Source organism: Sinocyclocheilus anshuiensis, unplaced genomic scaffold (genome assembly GCF_001515605.1).
Source record: "Sinocyclocheilus anshuiensis isolate Anshui unplaced genomic scaffold, SAMN03320099.WGS_v1.1 scaffold72, whole genome shotgun sequence".
NCBI classification, from domain to species: Eukaryota; Metazoa; Chordata; class Actinopteri; order Cypriniformes; family Cyprinidae; genus Sinocyclocheilus; species Sinocyclocheilus anshuiensis.
In genome coordinates this window covers 1,183,481-1,199,308 of record NW_015554073.1, presented here as the reverse complement: position 1 = coordinate 1,199,308, position 15,828 = coordinate 1,183,481, and the positions used below count along the sequence as shown (strand labels likewise).

General features: G+C 36.9%; 1 protein-coding gene across 1 annotated transcript; it reads right to left on the bottom strand.

Annotated features, from left to right (window-relative positions):
- Window positions 1-1,102: 1,102 nt before the first annotated feature.
- Window positions 1,103-14,651, bottom strand: LOC107668801 (hypoxia-inducible factor 1-alpha-like). Its single transcript, XM_016460792.1, has 15 exons — window positions 14,437-14,651; window positions 9,096-9,286; window positions 8,852-8,997; window positions 8,132-8,216; window positions 7,936-8,048; window positions 7,621-7,820; window positions 5,360-5,466; window positions 5,125-5,272; window positions 4,771-5,009; window positions 4,147-4,343; window positions 3,944-4,048; window positions 3,568-3,785; window positions 3,313-3,415; window positions 2,238-2,346; window positions 1,103-2,134 (listed from the first exon to the last, which is right to left on the bottom strand). The coding sequence occupies exons 1-15, from the start codon at window positions 14,463-14,465 to the stop codon at window positions 1,971-1,973; spliced, it is 2,154 nt and encodes a 717-aa protein (XP_016316278.1). The 5' UTR covers window positions 14,466-14,651; the 3' UTR covers window positions 1,103-1,970.
- Between the last annotated feature and the right edge of the window lie 1,177 nt (window positions 14,652-15,828).

The window sequence follows — 15,828 nt, the reverse complement described above, 5'->3', positions numbered from 1 at the left end:
GTTCACCCAAAAATTTAAATTCTCTCATTAATTACCCACCCTCATGTTGTTCCAAACCTGTAAGACCTTCGTTCATCTTCGGAACATGAATTAAGATATTTTTGTTGAAATCCAAGAGCTTTCTGTCCTTGAATGTGGTAGGACCCTTGCTGTCTGTGGAGGGTCAGAAAGCTCTCGGATTTATTAATTTGTGTTCCAAAGATGAACGAAGGTCTTACGGGTTTGGAACAACATGAGGGTGAGTAATTAATGACAGAATTTCCATTTTTGGGTGAACTATCCCTTTAAACCTGAAAATTCATGTACTTTAGATCAGTTTAGGGGTAATTGGAGTGCACGACTACACCACCAAAATGTAATGTACTGTAATGTAACAGTAAAGGTCAAGGTTTGACAATTGATTTTTAATTATAGAAACAATAAGCTGGACTTTTGGGCTTTTTTCATTTACTTCTAGCTTCCGCTCTTACTTGCAGCATTAATTTTGATAATATAGTTTATATTAGTTTAACAATAAATAATCTTTTGAGCATGTTTTTTGAGGGTTTCAGTTATCATCTCAGGTTATATGTCTTTGTGCTTTGGTGTTAAATATTCTTAAATATTTTTTCTTAATGTGCACTTCTAATTGCCATTTTACCTTATATGGATGTAATTGTGCTTTATTTGCTTAAATGTTAAACTCTTTACATCATTTTATATTTTTCTCCCCTTCTATATGGCTTCATTGCACCTTACAATTAGGCTAAATATATTTTAAACCTTTTTGTATATTGTTGTATACCCATTGTAGTGAACTATAATGTATAAAACTTTTGAACATTTAAAGAATTCTACAAAAATATCAAGCAGCACAACTGTTTTCAAAGCTGATGATAATAAGAAATGTTTCTTGAGCAACAAATCAGCATATTAGAATGATTTCAGCTGGATCATGTGGATGTGGGGTAAATAGAAAACAGTTAATTGTTAAATTACAACAACATTTTACAATATTATTTTTTACTGTATTTACTTTTATTTATTTATTGTCTTATTGAGTATAAGCTAATTTTTTGAAGCCTTTAAATTAAAACCATACATTGATATTTAAAGCTGAATGTTGTTGAAAAACTTTTTTATTTGTCACAGACATTACAATTGTCCTGAAGACAATGTGACACGACGAAGAAGAACATGAGAAACACACAGCGACAAAGCTCACACACTAGGCATTGTACCATATCTTATGCCTCCTATATGCCACTGTTAACGTAACACAGGAATCTCATAGGGAACACAAGAGAACATTTAACTTGTTAATGCCCTAGATATATTCAGAGATTTAACTAAGTCGAAATCTCTAGCAATAATAATAACAACAGTGAGTAATAATTTCAACATTAAGGTAGTTTTAGGTAGTAGTGTGGATCACTCTACCAATGCTGACTACTCTCAAATGCTGTATACTATATCAAACGGATTAAAATAACAGCCACTTTAGACATTTCACAACATTTACACTCATTTACATCCATGTTTTCATGTGGGACACATAGAGACCTGAACAAAGAAAACATTTACACATACCTTGAAAGTAATTATAAAAACAGCAGTGCTAATAAAATAACATTTTCTGAAAGCTGCAGGTAAATTCATTTCATTTGTGCAAGAATAATATTTGCAGTTGTCACACAATACAATCTCATATAGAATATATATTTATATATATTCTCTTTGTGCGTATTTCTAACCTGGAAGAGCACAGCTCATAACTGCTCTACGAATTCTGTTTTACCCTCATTGATTATTTATTAGTTGTTGTTTTTTTGCATTTTGATGTCCAGCTTGTATTTACCATCCACTCATTAGAAGCAGAAGCATCTCAGCTGTTTTGATTGCTCACCACTGTTTCTTTGTAATGGAAGTTAATCCATAATGCCACTGATCTCTCCCTAATCATGGGAAACCATAAGTATGGTTTTTCTTTTTTAAATAACTAGGTCCAAGGCACACAGTAGCTCCTCCCCCTGTAGCAGGTGCTGCCGCCCAGTCACAGGCACATTTACCTCACAGTCGTAACGGGTAAGCTGGGGGAGGGGCATCATTACGGCTCCACCCTCTGACGATCTGCTCAATAACCTACTCGCAACATCTGTGGGAAAAACAGAAAGAGCAATTAGTCATTGTACAATCATGAAAATCAACTGATCTCACACCCTTCACAAGGGTTTCACACAGTCTCCATGGTGACGTACCAGATGGCAGCAACAGTATCGTGGCATGACGAATCCCTTCTGATGATGAAGCTTCTGATTTTCTGACCTTTTTCTCTGGAAAATCAGTCAACACCTGCAGCACAGAACCCTGGGAAAAAACACCATCAACAGTCAGTCATAAACTCTCCTTACACACATTTAAAGTAACAAATAGTCCCGCTATTAATTGTTGTAGATAAGTGCTATTATTTGTCTGATTTAAACACCTTAAAGGGGATTATTTTGCTATAATGCCCAGCTGACTGCACATTATTCTGCTTATTACACAGCTTCTTACCAAACAAATACATATTTGGAAAATATAAATATGAAAAATAGAGAGAGAGAGAGAGAGCTGTTAAAAGCATTGCAATTATCCACAAGTAATTCACACGACTCCAGTTCATCAACACCTTGTAAAGTAAAAATCTGTGTTTGTAAGAAGCAAATCCACCATTAAGCCCTTTTAAATTTAAAAACATTACCTTTTAAACATGCCCTGTTGTTTTTCCTTGCAAACAGTGCTTGAGTCATGCATATTTCTCTCCTGATTCAGATTTGAAGTTATTTTGAAGTCTTGATGGATTTGTTTCTTACAAACATGCAGCTTTTCACTTCACAAGATGTGAATTGATGGACTGGAGTCATGTGGATTAATTGTGGATTATTGTGATGTTTTTATCAGCTGTTTGGACTCTCATTCTGACGGCACCCATTCACTGCACAGGATCCACTGGTGAGCAAGTGGTGTAATGCATAATTTCTCAAAATCTGTTCTGATGAAGAAACAAACTCATCTAGATCTTGGATGGCCTGAGGGTGAGTACGTTTTCAGCAAATTTTCATTTTTGGGTAAACTATTCCTTTAACTTCCCAAGCAACACACAAATATTGGTGCAGTATTACTGATGTAATGAGGTCACAATGTGTATGTTTAATGTGTATTTTACAACAGCTCTGAATGTGGTTCTGTTTTATAAACAAAGATATCTGACAGTTCATTGAAGTGAATGACCACTCAGGATCAAGTATTCCAGAGAGGTATGCAATAATACACACTAACGCGCAAACATACCAGCCTTATTGCTTCAGACAGAGGTATGGTCTCTCGTTTTCTTTTGAGTAGCTTTGGGTTGGTCTGACATTTAGAAGAAATATCACTGCCTTGAATAATTTCTCTAGAGAGTTACAGAAAGAAACAGAAAGTGAGAGAGAAAGAGAGAGGTAACAGAAAACAGATTGTTCTTGAATAACTATTTATTTGTTCATCTGTTTGTTTGAAGCACAAATCTGATCAACAAAGCATGTCTCTCTGTAGGTGAAGTCTCACCTGCTGTTGTCCTGCTTTGTGGTTCTAGTGTCTAGTGACACTAAGTCTAGAGGGGCTGCTGGGAGAGCAGGGGCAGTTTGTGTGCTGCTGGAGGGGGTCAGTTCAAGCACTGAACCCGGGCTGGAACACATCGACTCGGCTAGAGAAACAGTCCGCAGCTGGAAATCATCATCCATGGGAATGTATGGAGCTAACATCTCTAGATCCAAACCCACTCCCTAAAAAATCATCATAAGCAACAGCATTAAATGAGCACATAAGGGTGCAGTACATGTTTTATGTTATGTTGGTTGGCATGGTCATCTTGGACCTATATTGACATCTGTGTGGATTCGGAAGCAGTAGGTTTGAACTTCAAGTTTGAACAGTCATCTACCTGTGTATTAAAGGGTGTCTTAGACTCTATATCCATGGAAAATAGTCTCTCCACGTGACCCGTTTTTAGCTGGTCACTTAATTCTGAATCCACAGGGAGATCGACCTGAACATAAACAAACAACCAATCCAAAGTAGAGAAAGTATATCAAAACATTTGTAAAGTATAAGGAAATGCACTGTAAAATTGTGACTAGACTCCACCTGGGATCTGGAAGAATCAGGAGGCGAAGATTGTGGGAATTGGAAGTCGTCAGGTTGTAGATGGGCTGTGGAGGCATCATCATCATTTAGGGAGGAGCAGGGAGGAGAGAGGGGTGAGAGAGGTAGCAGGACACTTGAAGAGGGCAACATAACATCATTGTAGAGAGGAATTTCTGTCAACACAGAGAGTGCAGACTCTGCAAGGAAATAACATACAGCAAGGATGTTAAACTCCACCATACTTTTTTCTAAATGGTCGAAATATGAAAACAATTTTTATACAATACAAATATTTCTGCATACTGTATCCATTTATTTTGCGACACTGAAGGAAGCAATTTTCTACGAATGTGAAAGACTTCCTTTTAATTAGGTAAATAATTAGAAAAATAACAAAGTGCACTAAACTGTAAAACTACTTGCGCTACAAACCAATGAGTTCATAATCACAATAATAAATTAAAATATTAAGATAACAAATACCAGTTTGCAATATCAATCATTTTTTTAAAGCTAAAATATGAAAAGACAGAATTTACTGCAGGCTGAAATAGTGTGAATGACCCTAAAACTTCCCTGTCTCAGAACAACGAATAAGTCTGATTTAGATTGTGGCGTTCAAACCTGTGCTGGTGATATCCAGAGTGAGGACAGGGTCTGCTACAGTCAGTGCCTCTGGCTCCCCCTCCAGGCTGTCATGTAGCTCCTCTCTCTTCTCATTCTTTGCCTTTGCCTCCTCTTTCAACTCTGCCATAGTCACTTCAGTTCCGAGTGACTCCTCATGGTGTTCTTCCTGTTCCTGTTTTATTTTTGTGCTGTTGGTTTGCTGAAGGGACAGGATTTGTTTTGGCTGTTCAATGCCACTGCAGAGTAAGAAATGATGAAAATAATGCCACTTACACAAACACAAACACTTATTGGTATTCAGGTCGACACATGCGTTTCAATGCGCACTTAGACATCCTTGTAAAGTCCCACCTGAGGATGTAGTTAACGCAGACCACACACTGTGGCTGGGAGTTTTTACTGTTATAGATCACAGTGGCTTGAGTCTCTGCCCAAGCAAACCCTCCTGCTTTAGCCAGGAGCCGGTACTGTCCAGTACACACTTGTCCCTTCACAAACACTGCAAAGAGAGACATATATAAAGCGTTACGATGTATCTTCATTTAGACTTATGTAAGTGAACTGCATTTACAGTATATGTTCTTACGGTTGTGGTGTGTTTTGGCCATGTGGTCAGAATCCAGCGCGTGATAGTATTCATACACAGAATGCTGCAACAGATCCACTGGCTCAAAACCCAACAGCTCTGTGATCCTGCAAACACACAAGTTGCATGGCGCTCTGTGACACTGAAGCTTTCACAAGTCACCACTAGATGGCGAAGAAATCCAGGCCATAAGTCTGGATCTTCAGTCCACTGACTTTCTCCGCATCTGAACATGCAAACTTCCTTACTAAATAGTCAGTCCAAATATCCATTAGTCCTGAAATGGAAGGTAAAAATACCAGACGACCTACTTCACAAGATTCTGAAGGTTTTGAAGCAAGTTCTTTACTGAATATATAGTACAAACTGAAAGTGTGTGATTATTAACATAATTTTGGTTTTGTTATTTTTATTATTTTTAGTTACAAATAATGACATTATTTATAATTATTTTATTCTACAGTTTTTTTTTTAAGGTTTATATGTCTGATAATACTTATAATAATAAAAAACGACATGCTGTAAACTTAATAGAATGTAAAAAATTATATTTTAGCATTTAAAAATAATATTTAGCAATAGCTTTGGGTTTAATACAGTGACAAGGAAAGCTTTAAAAATAAATATAATGTAATAATATAATATAATATAAAAATATATACACTACCTTTCGATAGTTTGGGGTCGGTAAGATTTGTAATGTTTTTAAAGTCTCTTATGAAATACACAATTCACAGTAACATAGAATAAAAACAGTAATTTTGTGAATAAGATAACTGTTTTTAGTTATCAATTAGTAATGTATTTTAAAATGTGACTCATTCCTGTGATGGCAAAGTTGAATTTTCAGCAGCCATTACTCCAGTCTTCAGTGTCACATGATCCTTCATAAATTATTCTAATATGCTGATTTGGTGGAAACCATTAAACACTTTTTTTTCCAGAATTCTTTAATGAATAGAAAGTTCAAAAGAATAAAATTTACAAGTTTAGAGTTCTTAAAGGGATAGTTCACCCAAAAATTAAAATTTGATGTTTATCTGCTTACCCCCAGGGCATCCAAGATGTAGGTGACTTTGTTTCTTCGGTAGAACACATATGATGATTTTTAACTTTAACTGTTGCAGTCTATCAGTCGTATAATGCATGGCAATGGTAACAAAATCTATGAGAGTAAAAAAAAAACATGCACAGACAAATCCAAATTAAACCCTGCGGCTCGTGACAACACATTGATGTCCTAAGACACGAAACGATCGGTTTGTGCCAGAAACCGAACAGTATTTATATCTTACATATTTATATCTTATATTTTACCTCTAATACACCACTATGTCCAACTGTCTTTGGGCGCGCGCACGGCATCCGTAGTTTACGTTAATGGGTGTGTTGATATCCAGCCGAAGAGCAATCAACCATAACTTCAGGCGAGCAGGCTCAGAAGTTGGGAATACGTGGAAAGTCACCACTCCCGAATGAGTTCGCGCGAGAGAAAGTAATCTTTTAGTGTTAAGTCGGTTTGAACAATCCGGATAAGCGCAAGTAAGTACCACTGTCAAAAGTCACCTACATATTGGATGCCCTGGGGGTAAGCAGATAAACATCAAATTTTCATTTTTGGGTGAACTATCCCTTTAAGTCATTTAATTTCTTTTTAAAAATCTGTTGAAATAGAGTGCATAAAATAATATTTAATTTTAGAAACAAAAAGTTCTCATATTTCATTCTTTAGTACTTTTATAAAAATATAAAGCTGCTTTTATATTTTAGGGAGAGGAAGAAGCAAGGAGATCGTCATATTTGGGGGTCCATGGCATCAAAAGTAAATAAAAAAATCCCAGCAATGAACATTTTAAGTGACTTAAGTGTCCACCCTAAATGTTGCTCAGATGTTAGAGTCAGATGTTGCAGCTGTCAGCATATTATCATTTAATTTTGTGCTGAGCGGGGCAGGTGTTATCCCAGCAGGCACACTGGGATATTTGGTCAAATTTCGGTTGCGATGTCGGGTGACCAAAATTCAATGTAAATTCAACGTCTAATGTCAATGTTAAATTGATGTCCAATACCGACGTTTATATTTTGTTGTTTTTAGGTTGTGTAACCAAAATCCAATGTCAAGTCAACGTCAAATTACCGATTTTCATTTTCAAGCAAAATGCAACGTCTGTCTGACGTCATGTCCAACGTCAACCTGACGTTACATAGATGTCCGGTGCCTGCTGGGTATTGTACAGCACTCAGATGTGCTGGGAATTTACCTCTCATCGCAGTAGGTGAAGCGCATATCTAAAGTGTGGCGGCTGAGAAATGTTCTAGAATCCAGAGGAGCCTCTATGTTCGCCGGGTGGGGAATAGACTCACAGGTGAGCACCAGGTATGTTGAACACACATTTTTTTCCTCACACACACCCTTCTTGATGCCATCTGTTGTGTGGATATGGCCCGAACAGCGCAGCACCTGTCAGAAAGAGAGGCTAATAGGGATAAATATATATCCAGTTTCACTGCATAGATGCTTTCAGAGTGATATGCAGTCACATGGTCAAAAGTGAAGCACAAGTAAGGGGTGGTACCTTCCAGGAGGCAGATTTGACATTGACAGTGCGCCCTCTACTGGTCAGTGTACATTTCATCCTCAATAGAAAACGTCTGTTTGTGTGCTGCTCCTTCGTTTTCTTAGACAGACCTAAATGTGGGAACAGGGAGAGAGATGAGCATGAGTGATCATGATTGTGACTGAGACAGAGAGAGAAAAAGAGAGAATGTTACCAGTCCTGTGTGCCAGCATTTCTCTGAGCTCCTCATGGTCACATGGATGAGTAAACTCAAACACACTGTGTCCAGTAAGGTCGATCTACAAGGGAAATAAATGGTTTAAAACACATAAATCAGGTTCTTATTTGAATTTCTAAGACCTGGATACAGATTCATAATGTGGATTATAAAATTTATTACAATTACTACAGTAATACCCAATGTAATTATAATACCCAAATTCTTACCCAAAATATTATTATTAAGCACGCAGTTGTAAAACCTGGCATATAATTTTGTTGTTGTTGTTGTTTTTGTTTGTTCTACTGTTCAAAAGTTTGGAGTCAGTAAGATTTTTTTAAAGAAAAATGAATACTTTTATTAAGCAAGGTCATATTAAATTGATCAAAAGTGACAGTAAAGATATATATAGTGTTATAAAAGATTTCAAACAAATTCTCTTTTGTAGTTTCTATTCATCAGTGAATCATGAAAACATTTATAAAAATATTAAACAGCACAATTGTTTTCAATATTGATAATAATAAGAAATGTTTTTTGAGCACCATTTCATTCCTATTAGAATTATTTCTAAATTAAATACATGTCAAACTGAATTGGGCCAAACTGTAACCAAATTTCAGATTTTCAAAATGTTGTTGATGCATTGTAACGTTGTTAAAAAAAGAAAAAAAGAAAGAAAAAAAAAGACTTTCGATGTGAGTTGGAAATCACCTGAGGAAGGCCCAGACACTTGCTGACATTCTCTGACAGGTAGACAATGTCGCCATCAGCAGAAAGAACCATGAGAAACCCGTCCAGAGCTTTCAGATATGAACTGTTCCACTGAGAATCTAATTCAGACTCCACATTCAATACATCTAAAAAGAGATAAAAAAAAAAAAAATGAACACATTCTGTCAGTAACAAACACAGCAAACCTACTAAATGAATCTCACTGAACATCTGTCTCTCTCACCTGTGTTCAGTAGTTTACGCAGGCGCAGGTAACTGAGTGCGAGTCTCATGACTGATGCTTTATCCAGGTTAGAGGTGACACTGTGGGGGAGGGGCAGTTCTCTGGCCAGTTCATGAAGCACCTCTGACTCTTTTCCTCTCCGACAACGTGCCGCATCTCTGGATTTCTCCTTCCTTCGCTCTGAACTCACTCTATAATGAACACATACACATATATAATCCATAAGGGTCTGTGCTGTTAATGCCTTCAGCGATACACACCTGTGTACTATGAAACAGTCAAAAACATACATCATAGAGCTTTAAAACGGACACACAAGTTTCACAGTGTAAACCAGCTGCAAACATTAAGCAAAGGTGCAGTCGAGCAAGCAAAATTACTGAGGATGCTGATAAAATATAAAAACATGATATGATGTTACACTCTAGGGCTTCAGTTTTGAAATAAATAATAAACAAACAATAATGTATTATAATGTGTGGATCTGCATTGTGGGGTGCTGTGTAATTTTGTGTTATTTAGGGTCAGGCAGGCTGAAGACAGTTGCCTTATTAACAGAGATTCAATGGAGACACGGCAGGTAAAACACACAAAGATCCTTCTGTACAGTTCCTGACATCGTAATGTTTGCTGTGAGCTGTCCTCAGGGCAAATACGGAAAATCAAGAGCACATAAAACATCTGTGGACAAGACTAGTCAAAGATGTCAACACTGTTTAATTAATTCTGCTTGATTTATATTTCCACTCTGCCTCTTTCTCAAGATTTGAATCATGAGAAGCCACAATTTACAGTGTCAAATCGGTCAAAATTAGACATAGCCTGTATTTGTTTGAGTTTGTAAGTTTTTATGTTTTATGCATATGCCAGTTGTGAAGGTCACATTTAGTTTGGTGCTGATTTCACATACTTGTGGGTGTAAAGGTAATGTCTTTGTCTGAGCATCTGGGTCCTGGGATTAGATGTGTCAGTGGGCACAATTTTGCCATGTGCTTATATATTTTTAAAAGGATGCATCATATACAGCTGCCTGTGATTGACAGATGCACATGAGAAAACTGAAAAGCATATTTTTATTCTAAAAACCCTGGCAGTTTAAATTAATTTATTGTCTCTAAAATGTTTAGTTATCTCAATCTAATTAGTGGTGGGATTTATCAATGATTCTTTCTGCGGGTTACATCATTACACCAGTAGGTGGCAACAAATGAGTAAGTCACTGACTCATTCGTTCAACTGATTTGCTCAAAACCTACTTTACTCACAAAGGACACCTGATTTGCTCAAATGCTACTTTACTCACAAAGGACACCGTTGTCTTTATGAGTGAGTCCTTGAATCAATCACTCAACTGGTTTGTTCAAAATGCTGCTTTATTCAGGAACAAAAGTGACTGGCTAATAACGGTGGAAATATGAAATAAAAATGCCTTCGTTTTTTACATCCAATAAAGGATCTAAAGGAAAAACTTTCTTTTGTTTTAATCTATCAAACATTTTACAATTTGTTATATTATTACAATCAAATATTGTATAACTACATTAAAACAAGATTAAATCTTAAATAACTTCTCAGCTTCATGGACAATACATTATTAATTGTAATGCATTTAAGATTATAATTTATTTAAAATGTAAATTGTTCACAATTCCTAAAAAATTCAACTTGTCCACTTACTCCTTGAACCTCTATTTTTTTAAGACATTTTAATGGCCCCTTGTTACAGATACTTTCTTCTAGTTTCAGTTGTTAGCACACATTCTACAACATAATTATTTCTATTAGTGTTCTCTGTCTGCAAGTGGACAAAAAAGTGACACCGTTTTGCAGTGTTTGTGTGTGTGTGTGTATTTTCTGTCTTTCTCTAAGGCCCCTCATGACAAGACACAGTCATACATTAGACTAGAGGATGTGAAGCTTACACACAAACATACACTTTTGAACTCCCTTTGAGGTCTGTACACTGATACAGTGCAGTTAGAGCATCTGGATGCTGGCCAGCCTATCGCCCTGAAAGCGAATGCTAAAGAAACCACTTAGTCGTCTCACCCCTCTTCCTGTCTGTTTCTCTGAATTACTCCACCTGTTTGAGCATTATCTGCAAATGCTGTTTAAGATGCAATAGAACAGTGAAGACAAAAAAGACATTAGTCATGCACCAACAAACATACAAGAGCTTTCAATCACCCCGCTGACCATTTCCCATTCAATACACTAATTAGAAATATATAATGAAACAAATGTGGATTCATTAAGGTCCTATTATGTGTATGCACTTGAGATGTAGAAAACATGTTTAGCACAAAACAGTATACAATTGAAAAACCCTATTACGGTTACAATTATGTGTCCCTATAGTGTTCTTCATCTGTCAAAATCTTTTACCTAAACCCTGAAAGGTTCTGCATAAAGCTCAAAATTTTTGTCTCCATATACTATAGGACATATTGAGTAGTTCTGTAGATTACTGTAAGTTACAATACATCTGTTCTGTAAGAAGTTACAGATGCTGTTTTAAGATAACAGTCTCACAAAAACACAACAGTAGCACAATGGAAAAAAATAAGCTAACCACAAACCCCTGCTGAGAGAACATTAAAACATCAAACGGAGCATCATGTAGTATAATAGATGACAAAGAGCCCCAAGGGAAATTGTTGAACACTTTGCAATAAGGTTCAATTTGTTAACACTAGTTAATGCATTAGCTAAAATACTGAACCTTGAATAGCTGAAAAAATAGCATTAAATTTAAATGTTAAATATGTAGTATTTAGTGGTATATGTAGAAATTAACATTACATACCATTGTTTGGTCATGATACCTTATGCATTAACTAATGTTACTGAACTGGCACTTGACACACCATATGAACACACAGGTAAGCTTTGAGCCAGACTGTTTTAAACTAAAATGATGCCTAAGGTATCTAATATAGCAGTTACGCTCTGAACTCTGGTATAATATTCTAGAAGTCATATCAGATGTGCTGAGCCAGGCTGTGGAGAGCTGGCAGTCAGAGCCTTTAGCATGATCACAGCACCCTCTGCGAGACGAGCTGTGCCCCTCAGCATGTTTTAATAATAATGATCCAATAAGCTTTCTGTCAGTCAACCTGCTCTCTGTTTTCTCTCCTTCTGACCAGTACAAACTGCTTCCTGCAGGGGACTACATGATTCATTATTTATAACACACACGCATAAGGCACACTTACTATGGTCTAAATATTTTAGCAAGGACAGTGTATACACACTCTTGCAGGAAAACATCTCTGTTTAATGTATTTCCACTACATTTGCAACATCGACCGTTAGTATCAACAATGTTGGTGTATTTATAACCACTTTTAAGAGAGTATCATGTTTAATACTCTCCTTCTTAACTTCTTTACACCATGAACAGAAACGCTCTCTGTGCGTACGAGTAAGTTGTGTGTTTAACAAGGCACGATATAGGATCATGCCGGATTTTGAATAGAATCTAGGTTAATGCCTTTATCCTGTCCTTTAAAGCGCTCATGCAACAGTTAGAGCTTCTTGGCATCCCGTAGATACTTTATTAGACATTATAACACATTTGAGGAGTGTCCAATAACCAGAGACCTGTTAATGAAATCCATACTAAAAAAAACTCTTCCATTAGAGGCCAATGACAAGACAGCGAGCAGGACATTATTCAAGCGAAGGTCAACATTCTTCATCAGCTGTCTGATAATAAAGTCTCTTCTATTTACGTATTCTGTTTCTAAGAGGATTAATGGCTGCTTTGATAAGTGCAGAAGCAGCCTAACCTTTCTCAGCTTCATTTTACACCCCTGCGAATGACAGCGGCGACAGGCCACAAGCTGATAGCACACAGGGGACTTTTACCATAGAGCCAAGAGGAGAGGTGTCAGCTGATCCAGAGCAAAACACTAGTCGGCTTTCAGAGGAGAGCAGAGCAACACCAAAGATCTAACCTTCATGTGTCTGCATATTTAAAAATGGGTAACACCATACAATTTACATGCGTTACACAGTCATTTTAAATGTAAATACTGAGTTGTACTAGCTAACTACATGATTATAAATTTCATTATATAATTATTTTTTAGCAGTAAAATTAATTTGGAGTCACCTGTAAATCAACAGTGAACATAATTAAACAACCTAATGTACTGTAAAGTACATTGAATGTCATTGCAAGAACCTAAACTCTAACCCATTTAAAAATAGGGTGCAAAAAATCTGTTCTTTATTTCAAATGCTGCCTCGTGAATAGGTTTAAGCACTTAGCTCCGCTTTCTAATTAAATGGCACTAGGCCGTATCTTCCAGCAAGGCTCCTGAGTGATTTTTAAAGAAAGAGATGATAAATCAAACCCACTATATGTGATGTGGAGGTTCAGCGGGTTCATCGGAAATCATTCAGCACTGCGCATGTGCAATAAAACTTAGAATTGACAGACAAATCCAGACTCAGATCTCTTTTAGACCAAAAGGTTAATTGTGTGAAAAAGAGTTCAGTTCTCTAGTCTTGTCAGTGATGCGAAGTCAGTTCGTTTTGAAAACGGATTCATCCAGCAATTCCTTTACGTAATGACGTGGTTGTGTCACCGCTTGGTCCCTAGACATCCGCAAAACATGTTCCAGTAACGCCATGCATTGTTAATTTAGGCTGTCTCCAGTTTGTTGGAGCCATGATTCAGCTCATTAAAAACAGTCACTCAGAACCTAAAAATAATTAGCATTTACATTGATTTCTAAAAAAAAACTGACTCTTATACGTGTGTTGAAAAACACTGAAGTCTTATTTCAGGTTACCTACGTTTTATTTCTGCTTTTCGGCTATTAAAGTATATTGGTTAGCTCTACATGCTTCTACTTCTCACTTACTGAATCAGATGAATACTGTTCTCACTGCAGTGAGGCAGATTTCATGCCTCGACAACAGTTCGATTCAGTCTGATTCGTGAACGAATCATTCAGTCCGGTTTTGGGAACCGGTTCAATTGATTCATTAAAAAAAATCTGTAACCTCGCGAATCAGCGCACAACTGTTATGATACAGCCAGTCGACTTTCTGTAACAACATTGTTTTTCTATAACTGATCCGTTTCTACACTTCGTTTTAAAGCAAAAAACTTTGCAAAGCATGCAAATATGTGAAATAAATACTCTTGTCGCGGTTTCATTCATACAGAGGCATGAAATATAAATGTGACAACAGGTTATAAGGCAGAAATTATTGAGAGACTATTGACAGAAACTACAAGCAAAGGACAAAATTCAGTTAATGAAACAATATTACTGCCAAAACACGCGCATACCAAAACACAGAAAGTGGTGTTTGTTTAGGCTACCTTTTTTCCCCAGGTGCGACTGAATCCATGGTCAAACGGGACTCCAACACAAAAAAAAAACCCTCGTTCGTTCAAATGATAGTCAGTCCTTATTGTGTTATAACATACGCCCGGCAGGAGTCCCAGTGTTCGGGAGATAAAGTTCAATTAAGTTAAAGTGATGCTTCGCCTTTCCTCTCTCGCTTTCTCCGCATCTGCCTGACGGATCGCGTGGGCGCGCAGTCACATGCCACGGAGTGGTCGGGAACGCGCGGCGTATGACGTTATTTTAATGACACGGCGCTGCTCCAGTGAGGATATTTTTGGCAAGCGAGCCTCGGTCATACGCTCTCATAGACGCTGTCCTGCTCTCGCTGCTGCTACATTAAAGATAATTGGATATTGAGCATTCATGAGGTCACATTTTTAACAAATAGCCTACATTAAGTGCCAACACACTATACACAGAAGCACTTTAATGAAGTTCCTTAAATTATATGTCATATGATGCGATTTAAATTTTTCCTTTCTCTTTGGAGTGTTACAGAGAAACAATAATGTACAGTATGTGGAAAATAATGTGTTTTTTGAACCTTAAACCGCATAAACACATTTCATTACACCAAATACACAAAATAATGTTCTTTTTAGCAGCATCATATGACCCCTTTAACTTAAGTTAGGGAGGAGCGAGCCCATGGGCGTCGCTAGGCCATTTTAAGGGGGGCTATAGCTTTAAATTTCTATAAATTTATAGCTTTCTATAAAAAAAGCTATAAATTTCATATGAAAACGGCAGCAGACTTCTGCTCCTCCCCGTCTTTCAGCGCGTTCTTCAATCCGCAGACCGTGGCGGCGCAGAACAAGAAACAGAGGACAAGATGTGTGTTTATCGATAGATTGTTAAAATATCTGCATCTGTTCAGTTCTTTGTCATTAATCCAGTTTACAAAATATCATGGGGTAGCAATCAGTTCCCCATCTACTGTAGCCCAAGTTTTCGCTGCGTTCACCCCTCATCACACCACAGCTGTTTCCTCCAGCGAAAATGAAGCACATATGAACGCATATACTTTATAAAACGATCATGTTGCAATTTTCATTTGAAAATTTAACTTTCAATATAATATAATACATATTCCAGTGCATGTGGCAAAGAGGTTTGCATACTTAAGCTAAGGAAAGACGGTTGTACTAGAAATGCAAACAGTAAAACTTTGTGTTTGTACAGTAAACCGGTTGTGTGTGTGTGAGATTATGAAGACTTGGATTTTCGCTTATGTTATACCTATCTATGCAATACAGTGGAATACTGCAATAAGTTTAGTATGCGACCCCTATTAATCAAGCATTTTTATCTTACTTATATATTTTTTTTTATTATTAGGCTATTATTATTATTATACCCTCACT